General features: G+C 42.1%; 2 protein-coding genes across 2 annotated transcripts; one reads left to right on the top strand and one right to left on the bottom strand.

Annotated features, from left to right (window-relative positions):
* Window positions 1-37: 37 nt before the first annotated feature.
* ORC1 (origin recognition complex subunit 1) lies at window positions 38-14,802 on the bottom strand. The gene is made up of 16 exons (XM_058030396.1): window positions 14,714-14,802; window positions 14,223-14,350; window positions 12,915-13,084; window positions 12,350-12,731; window positions 11,427-11,727; window positions 9,939-10,043; window positions 9,351-9,564; window positions 8,667-8,773; window positions 7,828-7,929; window positions 7,126-7,297; window positions 4,838-4,945; window positions 3,948-4,097; window positions 2,646-2,765; window positions 1,054-1,220; window positions 735-822; window positions 38-232 (listed from the first exon to the last, which is right to left on the bottom strand). The coding sequence occupies exons 1-16, from the start codon at window positions 14,800-14,802 to the stop codon at window positions 38-40; spliced, it is 2,598 nt and encodes an 865-aa protein (XP_057886379.1).
* A 1,041-nt stretch (window positions 14,803-15,843) lies between these two features.
* Window positions 15,844-19,528, top strand: PRPF38A (pre-mRNA processing factor 38A). The gene is made up of 10 exons (XM_058030180.1): window positions 15,844-16,028; window positions 16,115-16,274; window positions 16,784-16,905; window positions 17,048-17,133; window positions 17,281-17,391; window positions 17,934-18,046; window positions 18,512-18,538; window positions 18,616-18,713; window positions 19,058-19,106; window positions 19,193-19,528. The coding sequence occupies exons 1-10, from the start codon at window positions 15,899-15,901 to the stop codon at window positions 19,233-19,235; spliced, it is 939 nt and encodes a 312-aa protein (XP_057886163.1). The 5' UTR covers window positions 15,844-15,898; the 3' UTR covers window positions 19,236-19,528.
* The last annotated feature ends 12 nt before the right edge of the window (window positions 19,529-19,540 follow it).

Genomic DNA, 19,540 nt, shown 5'->3' on the forward strand with positions numbered 1-19,540 from the left:
ATTTATACATATTAAAAGCAATAAAATCTCTTTTGCTTTATTCCTCCCTGAGTGCATACATGACATCATCCTGGCTGAGGTTCAGTCGCACCCGCATGTGCAGATATTTATTGCTGGCCTCCACCAGCAAGAGCCTGCAGGCACCAAGCCTTGAACAAATTGCCATGATTTCTGACACGGTGGGGCTCTGCAGGCCTTCCACCCTGCACAAAGCCACGTAGTGGTGGTAAATCTGTTGAGAAAAAGGACACAGGTTATGTTTACTGCCTGCTGTAGCTGAGTGACAAGGTGACACAGCGAGAAGCTGCCTTTCCCCCACATCCATGGAGGGGAGATAAAACAGCTCCAGCCTGTTTAGATGCTGTAATTCTCTATAAAAATGTTTAGAACTACATCTTTGTGTAAGTATTAACATATAGCTTCCACACTACTCATGACTACTCCAGAGTCTTCACAGCTCTGCTGGCACCCAGTATTTTATGGGTCTACTGAAAAAAACAAAGCTACCAGTGACATATCTGCCTCTATGAGGGAAAAACAGTGATGCACAACTTGGACTCAGCTTTCAGTTTTCCTTCTTGGACTGTTGCCTAGTAATTTCAGCTTCTCTTTGATTCTTCCTGTTATAAAGCATGTTAGGGTAGAAGCATGAGATGTTTTAACATGCAGGCCAAAAAAAATAAAACCACCTTGTGATCCAGATCACTGGTGTCAGTAACAAAAAAGCCCCTTACCTGTTGAACTGTCGCCTCCTCAACTCCCGCCCTGTGAAACTCTGCCAAAATTGCTTTCAAGAAGATTTGTTCATGCAATGAAGCATTCCTGAGTCAAAAAACAAAACAGATAAAAATCCATCTGTGAAGCTCAGAACCCATGAAACATCAGGAGGAAGTCTGGAAGGGAAATCCTTGGAGCTACATATTTAAACACAGGCTGGGCAGTTTATGCCACAAGTGACCATTGTATCATAGCCTGCAACTCTGGCATCATCATTTTTTTTGGTGAAAAACTAGTGCAGTGAAAGGGACACAAAAGCAAAGGAAATATTTTTACCTGATTGCGTTGACATATGGTGAGGAGAACATTTCATCTATGGCTTCAGTGACGTGGGCCATCCTGACAATCTCTGGGGCTCTCTTCTGCCTGGCCAACTCGCAGATCTCCGTGGCCCTTCTGCAGATATCCAGGCACCGCCGCGCGTCCCCCGACAGCGCTGCCACCTGCGAGGGAATGTGACACATGTGGGACAACATTTCCTAACAGCTGGGGACAGAGTTCAGCAACAATCAACAGACAAACCAACCCCAAACATCCTGAGCACCCAGTGGGAGAGCAGTGCATCCCTACACTCCCAGATCCTGGAAAACAAAGCTTACTGACCAAAACCAACAGAAGCAACTCTCCACATCTCCCACACCCCCACCCTGATCTGGTCATCATAAATTCAAGGCAGAACTTTTTTCTGTAACACAAGTCAAAGGTTAAAAAAAATTAAAGGTTTCAGAAGTATCAGTTTAATTATCAGTGAAGACCTTTATCATAATCCAGGCTCGTGAAAAAGGAAAAAAAAAAAAGGGGGGGTTTGCTATAACACCAAAAAACTCGGTTTTTCTACACTCATTAAAATACTGATTTTAAGAGTACACTAATAATGTTAGAAGGTCTCAAAGAAATATCCAGGATAGTCAATTTACTGTTACAAGTGCCTGAAAATGTTTAGGTGTCTGAAATTTCTGAAACTGAATACTTGTTAAAACCCCAATTGTGCTTTACAGTTTTAATAAAGCTATGAACATTCAACACAACATATAGTACTGACCTAGTTTTCCCAGCAGATGCTGGTAATATACAAAAGCCCTAGAACCCAGCTGGGGCCAAAAATAAGAAACCCTGTAGAAAATCTAATTGCAAGGTATGTTTCAGTATTTCTGAAGAAAACTCATAGTAGAAAAACACTGCAATTATTCCTCTGCAAACCCTCACTATTATTCTTACAGAGAGGTGGTTCCTTCACAACAAAACACAGGCTTGTATTTACTTCTGACATATTTATGAGCACTCTTTTTTAATCCTACAATGAGGTAGGTTGTTTTGACATAATTTTAATAGATTACTTTAATATAGAGCTGCTAATTTAAGACATTAGCAGTGCACATATCTCAATTTGAGAAGCCACTGATCCCCAATGCATTACTTACATTTTGTACAACTGAGTATTAAGACTTGCAAACAAGAACAAGTATTATTTATTATGACAGGGCACTGAATAACTTGAGAAATAAAATTTATAAGGCTATTTCCACTGTCACTGGCATGTTATCTTTTTCAGGATTCTCCAATGACTCACATTATGCTAAACAGTGGAGACAGTTGACATCTTATCATCACGACTCTTGTCATGCCTTCAGCTCCTGGAATATCTGCTGCCTTCTCAGAGTAGGTGGAAAAAGCAAGGACACTGCTCTAGAAATGCCTTCTGAGAAAATACCCTGGATAATGTATGACCTAACTGTGCCCCAATACTTGCCTCCAATACAGGACACAAGCACAGAACCAGGTCCAACAGCTGTTACCAAAGTCTCCCTGCTGTCCCCACACCTTGCACCCAGTGCAACATGAAGGACATTTATCTGCTCTGGACTCACCTTTCTGGAAACCAGCTGGACTGCATCCTCTTCAAATGCCTTCACTCCCTTCAGTCTGGATGAAACAATTTGCTGTAACTGTTTGTAGGTGTAGGGCTGAAAGGACATTCTGGTGAGGCCCTACAATAAATGACAACACAGTGAGAAGTGTTTGTGGGGCTGGAAAACTCTCAACTGCTGAAGCATGGCCTGTGTGGTTACTTTTACTTTTTTGGTAGGGCAATTAGTTTTTCACATCCTTTCCTTCCCAGTGACACGCTTTAATCAATCACATTTGTGGAACAAATGTACAAATCCACAAAACTGTGGCTCAGTGAGGACCACTGGTTGGATCTCCCCACTGAAAGGCCCAAGGAGCAAGTGAAGCTGCTATTATCAGAATTCAGATTTCTCTTATAAAAACTTTTTAACAAATGAGAGCTCCTCAATACAAAAATATCTGGATTACATCTGTCTACATGTTATTTCTTAATACAATAACAGCAGCAGCTGTGGAAAAATATTAATGTCTCCTTTAGCTAATCTGTATATGTGTGTGTTGACTTCAAGTTAGCCATCAGCCAAGAATTAAAACCCTCTTCTGGCTCAAGCCAATAAGAGCAGCCCTCAGATGAGGACAATCCATGTTACAGATGGTGCTCTGCCTTTCATCCTACAGGAGACCTGAGTTTTGAATTTCTTATGCAAAACTTCTCTTATGACTGTATGGACTCAGCTGATCTGCAGTGGGTTTAGTGGGTGGGGGAAAGCAATTCACACCCTGTGGAGCTGCTTTTGAGTCATGGAAGGATAGAGGCACAGAGCACTGTTTTTGCAAATCACTTTTCAGAGCCGTGGTGAGGTGACCTAGGAAAACACTCAAAACAAGTGGAGAGTGCATCCAATTTTCTTTGTTGGATACCTTTATATAATCCACCAACTGATGATGGCAAACAGAGAAGTAAGTAGGTGCCTGGAATGAAAGAGGAAAGAGGAAGGGAAACCAGAAGAGAATTCTCCTGAACTCCAGAGTAAGCAGCTTAACCATGAAGCACAGCATTTGGTTATCCAGATCTTAGGCATCCACATATTTATTTCATTCTTACAAGAACATTATGTATCAGCATAATACCTGATTAGCAAACAGGCTCCTGAACTTAGATTTATATGTTCATTATCAGTCCTCAGGAGAGGGAATGATAAAAACCATTGTTCAGCTTCTGATATAACCAGTCCTACTTCTCTCCTGGATTGCTTTTGATTGCATCCAGTATTTAATCTGTTCTCCTTTGATGGCACAGCAAGAGAACTGCTAGAACATACCAGCCTGCTTGCTACTCTGTTCATCATGATTCTCTCTGGCAGGTCCATGGTGTTGGCAATGGCCAGGATGATCAGCTTGGAGTGCTTTTGGGTTGGCCAGTCAAATAAATTGTACATCACGTTCTGCTTCCGGGTCCACAGCAGATCAAGCTGCAGGGACAAAAAGATAAGAATCAGACTGGAAAAAGGAATGGCCTCTTATTTACAATACATGATGGGGGTTTGAGAACAGCTCTGTACAGAAGATTCCTCAAGTGATTCTGAACAAGCTGTCTCTGTTGCCTTTCCTTTATCCATCTACTAACAGGACTGCATTTGCTGAATTAGGGCCCTAGTCCATTTTGGAAAAGCACAGTCCTAGTGGGTGCTTGAACAGTAAATGTTAAACAGCTGGAGTTTTGAAACAGTACTGTGATACTAATACATCTAACAGGATTCAAAGCCCCCCAAGTGAGAACCTGAATTAGCTTACAGCAAAAATAAGAGTGCATATGATTATTACTGAACATGGCACATTCAAGGTTGTTCAAAACTGGGTGTGACTTACTTCTCTGTGAGTTTTCCCACTGGAAAAGCAGCAGTTTATAAACAAAATATAATTGAATCCCCTGGTATTTAGAATTGACAAACAACTTATTCCATGTCTTGGAATAACAAAATATAAAAGCAATATGAAATCCAGGGCAGAGAACAACATGGCAACAGGATACTCAGCCTTTTTAGGAATCTGAATTTAAATAGGTAAGAGGAACTACTTGCATCTCCTCTCCCTAAGTCTATTCCTGTTACATCACATGTGATACACTCAAAGCATGCATAATTTTCCATCCACCAAAAACTCACTTCTTACAATCCTTGGAGGAAAGTAAACAAAGGATTCTCTGTCTCACCTCATCCACTACCAGCACTGTGGTCTTCCTCTTTGGTCCAGGGGTACTGAACAGCTTTGCCAGCAGTACTGCAGCATGGGTTGCTGTCACCTTCTGACCTGTCAAGAACTGCACAAGGATTGAACAAATATTGCAGGTTAATCACACCAAACCCCTGGAAATACAAACTTTCACTCCTTAACCATCAACACCAAGCACTTGGATTATTTTTTTCCAAGAGGGAGTAAAAAAACTGAGAAAGTAGCTCATAAAACACTCTGGTCTACCAAGAACTGCCCATAAATGAGAAGAGAAACAAAAAAAATGCACAGCTAAAAAGAAAGGGCCACAGAATTCTCTTCAATCTGTCTTAGAATCACTAAGAAATCCTGAACCCACCCAGTCTAGAGGACTCTAAACCCAGCATATCTCTAGGGTATCTCTGAATACACACACCTACTGAAAACCTAAGTCAGCTGAGAAGAATAGCCTGACTTGAGTAATCTTAGACTGCTATTAAAATTCTAATGAATCATCAGCAGGATCTATAATTAAATTTATTCAACTGTGAACTAAAAAAAATATCTGCAATACCTTTTGCAACTATGTGGCAGAATAGATCAGCTGACTGTATATTACCTCTTCACTTGCAAGTCCAAAGATACCCAGAAATCAAAACATGCCATTTCAGATTTACTGCAGATGCTGAATCAATTGTTCATCACAGTGCAAAGTCCAGCAATAAAGCCAAATGGAGACTGCATTTGAAAATTGTATTTCTTTTCTAAAATCTCTTATAAATCTAAGATTTGATAATTACTAAACAAGCCAGAGCACAAGATTAATGTATAACATCTACTTGTTTCATGTTTCCAATTCAGTCAGGACAGTCCAAATCAGTCACAGAAAGGAGCTGAATCCCAGAGAACCCTGATTCTGCAGCTCTGGAGCTGAGCATCCAATACACCACAGAGCTGAGTTGCTGTGGTGGAAATGGACTCTTACCCAGGTATTGAACCTTATCTCTTTCATCTGTCCAGGGCTTCCAGTCCCTGTTCCATCTCTAAACTTTCCTACAGCAGTGAGGTGACTGCAGAAGGGAAGCTCCAGAATTTGCTTCAGTCATGCACAGAAACATCAGCAAAGTGGATCAGGACCTGCAGCCATCAAGAGAGCAGCAGCAGCCCAGCTCTTACTAAGGGCTCTTTGACAGTAGCTGAGGCAGAAGGAATTGGAGAAGTCCGTGGTTTGTGTGACTTTGTACTCCCCTAAAGGAGATTTCACTGGGCTGCCTTAGAGTTCAGGACTAGCAGGGGGCAACAGATTGTATTTCCAAAGGCCAATTCTTTATTCATTTTCAGATTTGATGCTGAATGGGATAGGAACAAAGGATGGTAAAATACATTCACACTACCATGAAATAAGGTAATTGTCAGGAAGCCTCTCACCATGCTGAGGAAACACAGAGGCCTGGCCTCAGCAAATCCCTCAGCAAGACACTGTCTAAGCTGGTTTGAGGAAAGGATGCAAATATGCAAATTTAACTCCCAACTGTGAGGACTGGGACACTAGGACACTGATGCATGCCACTCCCTGCTCAGAAAGATGATGTCAAACTTAAATAAATGGAGCAGAAGTTTATATTAAAATGGAACAGATGCTTCAGGAAACCATTTGGTTTCCAGGTCACTGGTTTAAAGTTAGCCTAGACTGAAAAAGCTTTTGAGCAGTTACTGTCTAATGCCTACTGGGTGATCTTAATCCAGTCCTCAGAAGATTAATTCCCACCCATACAACACAAGCACAGTCGGTAGTCCCAGATGGATACTGCAGAGTGGTTTGTAATGGATATCAGAAATACACTTTGTTGACAGAGATGGCCCCTCTTTAGCTGAATTACTATTATGACTGACCAATTAACCATTAAGACCCCCTTAGTAATTATTCCACTGCTACACTGACTTTCAGAGTTGTCACCTTGGCAGCTGTTCAAGCAGATGAGCAGAAAAAGTTACACCATAGGAAAATATAAAAAGCTGGTTTAGATACTTTTTAGATTAGTAGATGCAATAAACCAGGCTATTTTTTAGCCACTACCCTTATGCAGCAGAAAGCAAAACAATTCAAGAAGATGGCTAAGGCCTTAAGTTAATTATTTTCTAACTTGCTCTAAGATAAAAGCACACAGTCTCTTGGAGGGACTGGGAAGTACTGATAAGTGCCTTGAACACTAACATATCAAGGATGTGATGAGAAAGTGTAAGATCTCTTCTTTCAAACCCAGGAGCCACTGAAAACACTTTCCTTACCTCTAATACCTGCACATAGGCTTGGTGAGGGTCTGTCAGCTTCATGCCATTGATCTCCACAAACTGGAATGGGGGCAGCTCCTCATTTTCTGCAGCTTGCTGAAGACACCGAATTACTTCATGAACAGTGGCAGTTTTACCTGTTCCAGGCACTCCAGAAATGTACATGCACCTACAAAAGGGGAGCAGCCTGAGCAAAATGGTAACAACTCCTGGGATTAATGAGCTGGAATTCCTAACCCCTGACACCAGTCTTGAATACTGACTCTTCAGGCAACTGCCTACATCTTTATTTACAATCTGAGACACATAACACAATGTGTCTTGGACTGTAAACAACATAACACAATCCTCACTGGAGGATCATGAGGATTCTTATTAGTACTGAAGTAATTAACAACCTAAAACATTTTATAAATGTAATTTACCTTATTTTTAAAAAAATAAATAACTTTCCAGACTTCTAAAACTGACCAGTTATGATTTGGTCGTTAATTTGAATCTGTAGAATAAAGGAGCCCACATTATTTCTACACACAACACTGCTTAAGGAAGAAAAATATCAGGAAAATTGAATGAGAAACTTGAAATGATTATAACTTTTTAAATATAAGTAATAAATGTAAAGTAAAAATATATATAATCTGACTGCTGTTATGCCATAAACAAATGTGATCTTTGTCACAGTCTTGCCAAACTCACCCTCCTGTGCCATCAATAAGTTTGCTTTCCACAAAGTTATAGATATCTTGGAATTCTTCCTCACGACAAGGCAGAGATTCTGGGATAGCAGAAACATGCAGCCTTTGAATTAAAAAAGAAAATTAAAATTGCTGTTCTCTCTGAAGAACTGATGCAAACAAACAGGCAGATGCTCACCTTCCTCCCATGTGGAGTTTTCCAAATCTCTCTTACATACTTTTAAGTCTGAGCATCAATGTCAAGTATCCCAAAAGAAACAGCCTAGTCTCTCTATGTGCTCTTAATTTATGCAGCAATAAAGATCCATCTGTTTTAAGTCACTAACTATTTGTAAGTCAGTGCAAAGGTAGGCTAAAACACAGTGCAAAGGTAGGATAAAAGAGGAGAGACTGTTTATAGCAAACAGAACTAAAATCCAGTTTGAAAGATAGTCAGTCCTGAATGCCTTTTTTTTTTTCCACTGTGAAGATCTACAGTAATACCAGTAAAGCTCTTTCACACGCCAAGAAGAGACAAATATTGCACCTTTGCAATCTACAGCTAATCAAAGAGGATCTTTCTTTTTCTAATGTTGCACAGAATAAAGATACCTAATTCTGAAGAACTTACTACGGACTGGTTAAAATAACTTGAAATTGCAAAAGTAGTATTGTAAATACTACCATTATTTGTACATCTAATATTGTACTGTAAATTATAAAATACTCTTCTTGGATCAGAACACCATGCATTTTTACCTATTTTATTCTAAATGGTAAAGATGACATTCCCCATTTCAGCACAGCCTGCTCTGCACACCTGATGCAAAAATAAAGATGGTTTTCCTGAGCACAGGTTACCTTAATCTGGCTTCTTCCAGGACACTGGCTGGTTCCTGGGCTGCCTGGACACGCCTGGGAATTTCTGGAGTTGCGTTCCGGGGTGTCCGGGGGGTCCTGGGTGTTCCCTGTAAAGGCTGCAAAGAGAATTTACAACCTCAAGCAGATTTTCTACAAACAGCAATTTCTGTTGGGAACAAATCATTGATGATTTAGCATTACTTATGCCAGAGCATGGACTGAGAAACAGGATTTACAAGGGAATGCCAACAAGATGGACTGAGAAACAGGATTTACACAGGGAATTACCAAACAAGCCTTATGGTGTTTCCTTCCTAAGAGAAAAAGGAAACTGCAAAGGGGGTGGTGACAATTACACCTTTTAACTGTCTGAAGAATTTTTGAGTTGTTAGTTCTTTTCTCAAGTTCTGCAGAACAGAATGATCTGGTTCTTAAGAAACAGCATCCAAGCCAGTAATTTCCCTGTTTAGGCTACAGTTTTCTGATCAATATTGTAACAATACTGACAACATGCAAATGGTTTATATATTTCCATAACCTACTCATATCAAAGATTAAATTAATCCAGATAATGCTTCACTAAAAACTAAGGGATTCAGATACTTTACTCTGGCACACAGGCATCAAGCATTCAAATAACTGGCACAGAAATAACAAAAATAGTTCTTTTGTGTGGAACCTTACAGTTTTCTTGGGTGTCTTTGCAGGAGTGTGAACTGCTGACTTCCTTGAAGATTTTGGGGTGCTGAATACTTTGCTAGATTTAGGTTTTTTTTCTGGTGTGCAGGTCACATCATCATCATCACCATCACCATCATCATCATCATCCTCCTCTTCCTCACTACTTGAAGAGTAGGAACTGTCAGAGCAAGATGAAAAATCCTCCTGGTCCAACATGCTATGAGAAAGAGAAATTATTTAAGGTTTAGAAAATACATACAAGTCTACCCATAACAGAGCAACATTTGTACACTTTTCAGCTTTTTCTGGAGTTCTTGTAATCAGCAAGCCAAAACATTTTCTACTTCAGCTGCTAATTTTCCATGGCTTTTTAGCAGACTGGTTTAAAGGAAGTCAGTTTTCTGAAGAACACAATGAGTCAGCTTTATGTTTCTGAACACAAACCAGTTTTCACTCGAGCTGCAATTAAGCTGTGCTTCTGGAACCATCTGCATTTCAACATTAAGGCAGACAAGCTCTCAAGGCTTCAAGCTCTCAAGGCTTCAAGCTCTCAAGAGCAATCTGAGCAGATCATGGCTGCAGGGTTTTTACCTGATCTGCTCTGCAATGAGAGCACTGGTTTTCTGTGCACATGTTCTGCGAGAACGAGGGGTCAGCACAGGCGTCTGGCTGCTCGGTTTCTGGTACCCAACTAAACTGCAAAGAAAGAAAACAAAGCTGGTTGTATTCCCTCTCTTTGCATCACACTTGCAAAGACACAGAGAAGGCCTTTCAAACTTCAGGCTCAATTGTTACCACTGTCCATCCAGCATGAATTCTTATTTGTTATTTACAGATTGGCTATGGCATGGATGCTGGCAGCACAATTTCCCCCCTCCTGCACTATGTCTTCAATACACCTTTGCAAAGGAAAACAAAATATTTGCTGTATTTTGCACTGCCAAACTGAAGGGACAGTACAGCTGTAGTTTTATTTTGTTGAGAGGTGAGGTTTTTTACCTATTTTTTTTTAAGGGAAAGATAAGAAAATATTATTTCCTTCGGGCATCTTTTTGATCTGCCCTTTGGCAAATTAAATGTATTTTTTCTCTTTGTGTTTTGATATTTCTTGGTTGTCTTCCTGGGTCCTTCTTCAACCCTGCCACTGAAACATTTTACTGCTACTACAGAACTTCCCTACTGGTTCAAAGTACAAAATGAGACGAATTCCAGATGCTTTTATTATTTGTTGACTGTTCTTGGAAGTTTAAGATCTATAAATACCACTGAAACGCCACTACCTTATCAATGAAGGGTAAACATTTTTATGCTATATATAATTAGTGTCCAAAAAAAAAGGTGGAAATTCCATTGTTGCATCCACATTTTTACTCTTGGAAAGAGGCAAAGGACTGGTTTCTGGCTTCTTGCAACATTTTGCACAAGAAAGTCTGTTCCCTTCTTCTCCTTCCCCACTTTATGCCATTTTTAAAGATTGTGTTCAGATATACTTGTATAGTTGTGCTTTTTGGGCTTTGATTTCTTTCCTATGTAAAAATTATTATGGTAGTATACATACAAATGGAAGTATACACACAATTCTCATGAAGACTCTCCTGAGGCCAATCAAACCACTTTCTACAGTCCAGCATCCCTGTCACAAGTCAGGCACATCTCAGCCTTGATTATGGAGGGCAGGGAAATGGATTTTCATCCATGTTGGTGGGTACAATCATCATGAGAACAACCATCAACATGGCATCAGTTTCCTTTCCTATCATCCTACCATTCCCATTTCCAACATCATCTCTCTGTTCTTAGAATCATGAACTGCTTTTCCATCTGGGAAGTCAAGTCCTCTTTGGATCTCCCTGACCATTCATTCACCTCCAGGTAACATTTCCTAATGCTTCATCACAGTGCACTTGTCACTGCTGAGGCTCTCTCCCTTCTCTCCTTGTTCTCAACAGGCAAAACATGGCACATGCACAGACTTCACCTACTTTTTTTCTCCAGAAGTTTTCCATAAAAGTGTTTTAAGAGAGCTTCATATGAGTAGCAATCCCATATAAAAACCATGATAAAAATGCTGTCACTCACGGTAACAGAATGTTGTCTTCCTCATCAAGATTCCTGTCTTTTTCACTGAAATCTTTGACTTTAGTGTAGGGGGACAATCTTGTGGTGTCACTGCACCACTGACGGTGCTCTGCAGTCTCAGATGTTGGCTTGGACTCAGCATTGCTGCAGGGGATCTTTGGTGGTGAGCCTAAAATTTCACCTGTGAATTTCACTTTTCTTTTAGGGGCTGATGGTTCTAATGGTGCTATGGCATCACAGTCATCATCCAAAAGACCCAAAACTTCACATCCCAACAGCTTGGCCTTGGATCTTGTGGGACCTAGAAATGAAAAGCAAAATGAACTTTTGTCAGGCTTCAATCTGGCTGGGTTGGTTAACTTTCAGAAGACATGGTACAGCTGGCTGTTGTTTAAATGAAAGCAAATGAACACTTCACTCCAGTAACAAGGAACTGGATCACTAGAAGGCACTTCCTCTAAATAATTACTAAACAAAAGGAAGACAAACAGATTTTTTTCAGTTTTCTAACTCACCTCCATCACAACTTTAGTCAGGTTCCATGTTGAAAATACTGCATGTTTACAGAATCAAACATGCTTATTCAACCAGCTCAACACAAACATTTTAGTACACAATTAGTAGGAAGATTAAAGAAAGTGGGGCATTCTGAGATCAAGTGAGGCTGTCTGGTAGCATTTCAGTCAACAAGCACTTTCATTTAGATTTATCAGATAGAGCATTTGCAGCAGCAGTAGAGTGCTTGAAACAACAGACAAGACAAACAAGTGATGTGCCTACAAGGCTTGGGCTGATCCCAAAGGCTGAACAAGGCAGTTAAAAATATTGATGTTGAATGTTACAATAGTTTGAACTAGCCAAAAGGGAGAAGCACAAAGCATATACAGAACTACTGAATGGACAGAATATTGCCATATACATACTGTTTAACTCCAGCTTCTTCCTTGCTGTTGGGGTTTTGATGTCATTATTAGCCACCCTTTGGGAATGCCTCTCCTTAGCAAGGGAGGACTTGGAAGTGGAGTGTTTGGATTCTATTTCCATATCAGCGTTTTTTGGTTTTGTGGCACTCCGAACAACACTCTCTGTCTCTTTTTTCACAGGTGTAAGGATGTCTGAAGGCGTAAATGCTTTTGAAGAGTTTGTGATGACACCCCTTTTCTTGTTAGCTTCTTCCAGCTTAGAGAATGTGTCTGGGGACAAAACCTTAAAGCACTTCCCATCCCAAGACTGTCTGACATAGAAAGTTTGTTCCTTGTTTAATGTGATAATAGGCAGCTCCTCACCCAGATGTAGTGGCAATACCTGCAAAAACAGGAAATATCAAAACACACATACATTAATATTTACTGTTAACTTAGAATTCAGCTATTTTCTATTCACAGATCTTATTACTGCAACTCATGCAATCCTTAGTGTTGAATTTACACCACAGGGCTGTTGCTGTCTCTTCCTTCCCCCACTGTGCAGAAGGCTTGCAGTACATACCATGACAGTTTTAATAATGGTCTCTGCAGCTATGTCGGTGTCATAGCCAAGAACTTGATCAAAAAACACCTCCTGGGCAGGAATCTCTCTTTTCAGCAGCTTCCTTTTGTTCTGAGGGATCTCCTCCAAGCGACAGAACCACTGCACCACTGCACGTTTGTGCTGGGCACCTGCAACAGGGAGAGGGCCAGGGAACACCAGGATTTTATTGTGAACAGTGCCAGACTTCAGCTGAAATGCCAGCCAGGGTAGAAATCCTCCCTGGACACAGGTGAGAAAGCATCTGGTAGGAGACTATAAGTCCCATTTTCTAAGCTAAATTAAAATGTCCGAGTTAAGAATTTTAAGGGTTGAAGTAGCACCTGCACAGGGTCTCAATCACAGGAGTACCTGGAGTCCAGCTGCAGACCAGCAGCTCCCTCTCACAAACAAAGAAGTTCCTTATTGGCACAGATGTGATCTCTCAAACCCTGACTAAAAGCAGTGACATAAAAGGAGAACTGAAAAATTTCAGGACGTTATTTGTAGTGCCATTGTACTTTCAGAAGCCTGAAACACTTTTTTCACTGGCTGACAAACCAGGGTATATTGCTGATGAAATAGCTTGTTTTTAAGGAAGTTTCATTGGTTTCATTCCATCATGAAAAGAATATTCAGCTGTACTACAAAAAAGTGCATTGGTAAATAAATAAAATGGAATTATGTGTATTTATGCTTTTAAAAAGGTAAATTAGATTAAAACCCCTCAAAGTATTACTATTACAGCACAAAAAAGAACAAAAGCTGCTCAAAAGAATCAGATATAGCCAAAGAGTAGCTCCCAATTCAGACTCAGACAATTTTTGTATCGCCCACCTCCCATGATTTCTCTTTTCATATCTATCTCTGTACAAACAAGCAGTTCTACAAGGGACAGAAGTAACAAGTCCCATTTATTCAGCCTTGTACTTTAATGTTAAATTGCCTGATGTCAAATGAGATGCAAATTTCAGGGCTGCAGTGCTCTTGCTCCATTTGGATTCTCCAATCTCTAAATAAAGCATGAGCTCAGACTGCCTTCCTCAAGGACCACTGCTTTTAAATTAGACAATGTACTTAAATTTCCATTTATGAATCAAATTTAACTGAAATTAGTCCCAAACATTTGGGGGAGCATGTGAATACAGATGCAATGATCACCAAAACTTGATTTTCTTAATAAATTAGGCCAGTGACATACTGTTAATGCTAAGTACACCCGCATGAAAAAGGTAACTTTAAAACATTTTAAAATTTCTCACACAGAAAGTAAGATTTTAGTTCTCTTACCATCTTCATATAAATGCATGAGCTGTGCCACATAAGGCTGATCTGCATTCATCCCTTCTACTAAAATAAAGTCACCAAGCTGTATACAGGTTTCTGTTTTGCTGCTTTCTGATGTAATAAGGATCCCCCTATTAAGTAATACACAAAAGAAGATTAGAACTTCAGTCTTCATAATTCACATATCATTAAGCCTGATGTCCTGTCAACTTTAGTTAGTTATGCCCCTTCTTGCAATGCTTACAACTTCATTCCCTGATTAGAAGCTTTCATATGTTGTTCAGTTAGTTAAAACTTATTCATAGATTTGGTTAAATATTTTTTATACGCTATACAGTTTATCATTCAAGAGCTTAATGCTTTTGTTAAATACAGTGTCACAACAAAATGCTCAAAACCTTACTCATATTGTCACAGTTAACTTAAACGATGCCAGAAAGGTAAAGAAACATCTATTAAGTTTCCTTAGCAAAAGAGAAATAAATATTATTTACTTGTACTGGGAAGTCCTCAGCTTTCTGTCTGAAGTCAAGGGTTCTCCATACCAGGAGTAGATAAGTTTGCTTTGCTGCCTGGTGTTCATGATTCCAAAGGAAAAGCTAAAACAAATGAACAAATACTTTATGATTATTATTTAAAACCAAAAATAAAGGAAACACGGGAAGATACATAGAATTGCTATCAATTTTTTCGGCGTACATTAAGAACGCTGGTTAACACAAAGAAACCCCCCTTCCCCAAAGCACCAAACACCCCTCTCAAGGGATGAGGAAAAAAAGGAAGATATTTAGTAGCGCCTTGTTATTCAATTCCTTTTCCATGCCCGCTCTCCTCGGCCCTCACCGCCATGGCGGGGCGGCTGCCCGCCCTGGGGACACCGAGAGCCGCCTGAGACCGTCACCGCGTTTCAGTTTCGCTCAATCCTTCTGGTTTCGTTTTGGTTTTTAATTTCTTTTTTCTTTTATTTTTTTTTTTTCTCCTAAGTAAGAATTTTCGTCTGGAAAGTCGGGGTAAAGCAACTCACAGCCCCCAGTGCCGTTCACCGCCCCCCAGTGCGGGCGGCACATGGCGGCTGAGGGACGGGCGGGACACTCTGCGGACACCGAGGGGCTCCGGCGGCACCGCAGAGCCACTGACCTTCCTCCATTTCTTCACACGGCCCCTGACCGGCCCGATCCCCTCACACGGCCCCTGACCGGCCCGATCCCCTCACACAGCCCCGGACCTTTCTCCACCCCTTCTCACAGCCCCTGACCGGCCCGATCTCCTCACACGGCGAGCGAGGCTGGAACAGACCACAGAGCTCTGCCAGCTCCCATCTCCCCGTTTCAGCAGGGTCGTCCCAGAGGACACTGCACAGCATCGCGTGCGGACCGTTCTGGGATATCTCCAGCGAGGGCGAGTGCCCGGGCTCCCCGGGCAGCCTGTCCCCGTGCGCGGTCACCACCCGCACCGGGAGCGCTTTGTGCCCCGAGCCCGCTCCCGGCCCCAGCTCACCGTGTCCCCTCAGCGCCGCGATAGAACTTCGCGCCAAAGCGCGAGCGGAGCCCCGCCCCCGGCAGCGCGCGCGCGCGGGGCGGGCGGTGGCGGCGGCGGCTCCGCCCCGCAGGCGGAAGCGGAAGCGGAAAGCGGCGCGGCCCGCACGGGAGCGGGGCCGAGGGGGCTGAGCGGCCGCCGCCATGGCCAACCGCACGGTGAAGGACGCGCACAGCATCCACGGCACCAACCCGCAGTACCTGGTGGAGAAGATCATCCGCACGCGCATCTACGAGTCCAAGTACTGGAAGGAGGAATGCTTCGGCCTCACGGGTATGGCGGGCGGGAGGCCGGGCCGGGCCGGGCAGGCACCGGGGGGAGCCCGCGCTGACGGCCCGGCCCGTCCGTCCCTCTCGCAGCCGAGCTGGTGGTGGACAAGGCCATGGAGCTGAAATACGTGGGGGGAGTCTACGGAGGGAACATTAAACCCACGCCCTTCTTGTGCCTGACGCTGAAGATGCTGCAGATCCAGCCCGAGAAGGACATCATCGTGGAGTTCATAAAAAACGAAGACTTCAAGTAAGTTGTAGTGTGGTTTTTTTCTCCTTGTTGAGGTTGTTGTACCGAAGGGAAGTGCTCAAAGCAGCCAGGGAAACCTCAGTACAGGGGTTAGCTCTCAGTGTGCCCTGATAAACTGGGCTTGCCCAAAACCAAGCTTTTCTTCTTGCTTTTAAGACTGCTCTCCTTGTCACCCGGTCTGTTGGAAGGGCTCATCTTTGTGGCATGTGCTCTCGTGATTACAAACCTCTGCCTGAAGTGTTTGGAATGAGCTGCATTAAGGCATTCATGTTAATCTGCTTTTTCTTCAGTATTTTTTTTTCATTTTTGTTGGTGGTAATGTCCCCTTACACACATAATGTATGTAAAGTGTATTATGGTTTTGATAGTGTAGAGGAAGCAATGGAGCAAATATAAATGGTTGTGTATTCTGGCCATCTACTGATTTTCCTCAGAAACTTGTGGGAAAAAATCTTTTTTTGTCTAAACTGCTAAGGAAGCAGAGATGCATGGAAAGGTTTCCTTTCCAGGTATGTCCGAATGCTTGGAGCACTGTACATGAGACTGACAGGCACTGCCATCGACTGCTACAAGTACCTGGAACCGCTGTACAACGACTATCGGAAAATTAAAAGTCAGAACAGGAATGGAGGTAAACACTCTTATGTCTATTTAGCAATATAAATATTTAAAATTGTTGCATAACCAGTTGATATAAGTTGTCTGAAGTGTTCCACTTTTACTTTAGCGTCTGGTGTTAATTTTGTCTTTTAAATGCTACTCTTTACCCTCAGAATTTGAGCTGATGCATGTGGATGAATTTATTGATGAGCTACTCCATGAGGAACGTGTTTGTGACATCATCCTGCCTCGACTGCAGGTTGGAAATGTAGATAGTTATGGAATTCCTGACTGCACCAAGTCCAGTAGCTGGATTGGCTGCTGGCTTGTTGTGTAGGCTGTGGTTGCCTCCTTAGGTGTTTGTTCTTACTTGGGTTGTGTTGAATAAAGTTGCAATTCCTTCTAGAAACGGTATGTTCTGGAAGAAGCTGAGCAACTTGAGCCTCGTGTTAGTGCTCTGGAGGAAGACATGGATGATGTAGAATCTAGTGAGGAGGAGGAGGAAGAAGATGAAAAGGTTGGTAAATTGTTTGATGGAACTGTATTGGAAATGAATAGTTGAAGCTGAATCCCTTTAGGACACTTCATAGTCCATGATAGATATTTGTGGGGAGCCTGATGGCAACTCTTATCTCCCTTTATAGCGTATTTTTATATAAGCAGTTTGTGAGGACTTGGACCCTGAAGCAACTCTCAGGTTGCCATGTTTTCCTGTCTCTTGAATTCCACAATTCTGGGTCTGCTTTTTGATGATCTTATTTAGACCAATTGATTTATATGCCTATGTAATGGAGAGAACTAAAGGTGATGATGGAAGGTCCTGTGGCCATCAGTCAGTCCTGCTGTACTTCTTCAAAACCAACACTATGAGAAGTGGTTGTCTGATTTCCAGTTGGCAATTTTGGACAGCACCACTCACTCCTGCATAAGAATCACTTGGGGATGGGGAACCTTGGCTGCCTGGCTTTTGCAATTTATATTCATTGTTCAGAAATCTTAATTGATAGTATAAAACCTTGCTGAAAGAGGACTTACAGATCCTCCTCCCCTTGTTTACAGCTGGAACGGATCCCATCTCCTGACCACCGCAGAAGGGGCTACAGGGACCTGGACAAGCCGCGCAGATCTCCGGTGCTGCGCTACCGGCGCAGCCGCAGCAGGTCCCCCAGGAGGTGAGGGGGCTCTTCCTTCTGCAGTGTTGTTACACAGCTGGAGCACAGCAGTGGAGATGGCAGTTCAGCCAGAACTCTGACACCTCCCAGTTCCTTTAGCACTTTGTGAAGCGAGGATTTGCAGTACACAGCCACTGTCAACCCCTCTGCCCGTTCCTCCAGTCATTCTCTAAATATTGAGCTTGCTGGCCAACTTCAGCTAAATTTGACAATGTAATGAAGATATTGAGGAGAACCGGGTGCTTTGTTTTCATGTAAGCCAGAGGCTGCAAAGAAAATTGCTCTATTAATTGCTCTTACTAAAACAGAAAAAATTCATCACCAGACTCTGGCTCACTGCATGGTCCAGTCCTAAGCACTCATGGGAAGTAAAAGCCCTGGTGTTGTTGCTGAAGATGTGGGAAATGAAACAGCTGTTCTGCTGATGATTTTCAGTGATTTTTTGCTTTTCTCCCCCAATTGCAGGCGCAGCCGCTCTCCAAAGAGAAGAAGGTACTCTTTAATTCTATTATTTAGGTGAGCACTGTGCATTTGTGGCACAGCTCTCTCAGAATCTGCCTTTCCCTCAGCCCATCACCACGCCGGGAGCGGCATCGCAGCAAGAGCCCAAGACGGCACCGGAGCAGATCCCGGGAGAGGCGCCACAGATCGAGATCTAAATCTCCAGGTACTTCTGCCACTTCAGAATCACTCTGGCAAGTCTTTATCAGCAGCATATGCACTGCAGGAAAAATCTGTGTCACCGTATCGAGATGGTAGCACAGGTGTTAAATGTGGCTGATAAAACTGCTGCTCACATGAAAGCAGAGCTGGGGGACTCCTTTAATGGCTGCAAAATTGTCTTGAGTAAGTTTTCAGATACTTGCCAGGAGGTTAATGCGAGTGCCTGGTTAAAGCTAGGGTTGTTCTGGCAATGTCTAGCACACTTGGTCCCTAGAAGCAGATGGCATTAGCAAAACAACAAAGAATTCCAGTGGCAATGGAAATAACTATTGCCTTTTTATCCCACAGGGCATCACCGTAGTCACAGACACAGAAGTCATTCCAAATCACCTGAAAGGTAAAGGCTTAGCTTATTTCTGAAGTGCACTTTGGGAATTAAAGATAGGTTCTACAGTATTGGCTTTTTGTTTTTTTCTGTTTCAGATCTAAGAAAAGTCACAAAAAGAGTCGGCGAGGAAATGAATAACAAACAAAACGCAGCCCACTGTTCAAGGACCTTGAGCTGCAGTCTAATGCTGTCCTGTTTGCTCCACAGGACAGCTGACTCTCTACTGGCTGCTTTAGCAGTCCCTTTCTTTTATCATCTTTCTCATTTTGTTGTCTTGAATTTTTTTATTAAATGTAAGCTAAGGATACTTTTTATGTAGTTAGTTACTCATCCTTGTGATAGAATTTGAAGGTTGTTTTTTTTAATTGTTTTTCTTGAAGCCTGTAAAAACTTAAAGAAGAGCAATAAAAAAAGAAAGGTTTGTCTTTAAAGGCTCCTGGCTG

Source organism: Melospiza georgiana, chromosome 9, assembly GCF_028018845.1.
Source record: "Melospiza georgiana isolate bMelGeo1 chromosome 9, bMelGeo1.pri, whole genome shotgun sequence".
Taxonomy (NCBI): Eukaryota; Metazoa; Chordata; class Aves; order Passeriformes; family Passerellidae; genus Melospiza; species Melospiza georgiana.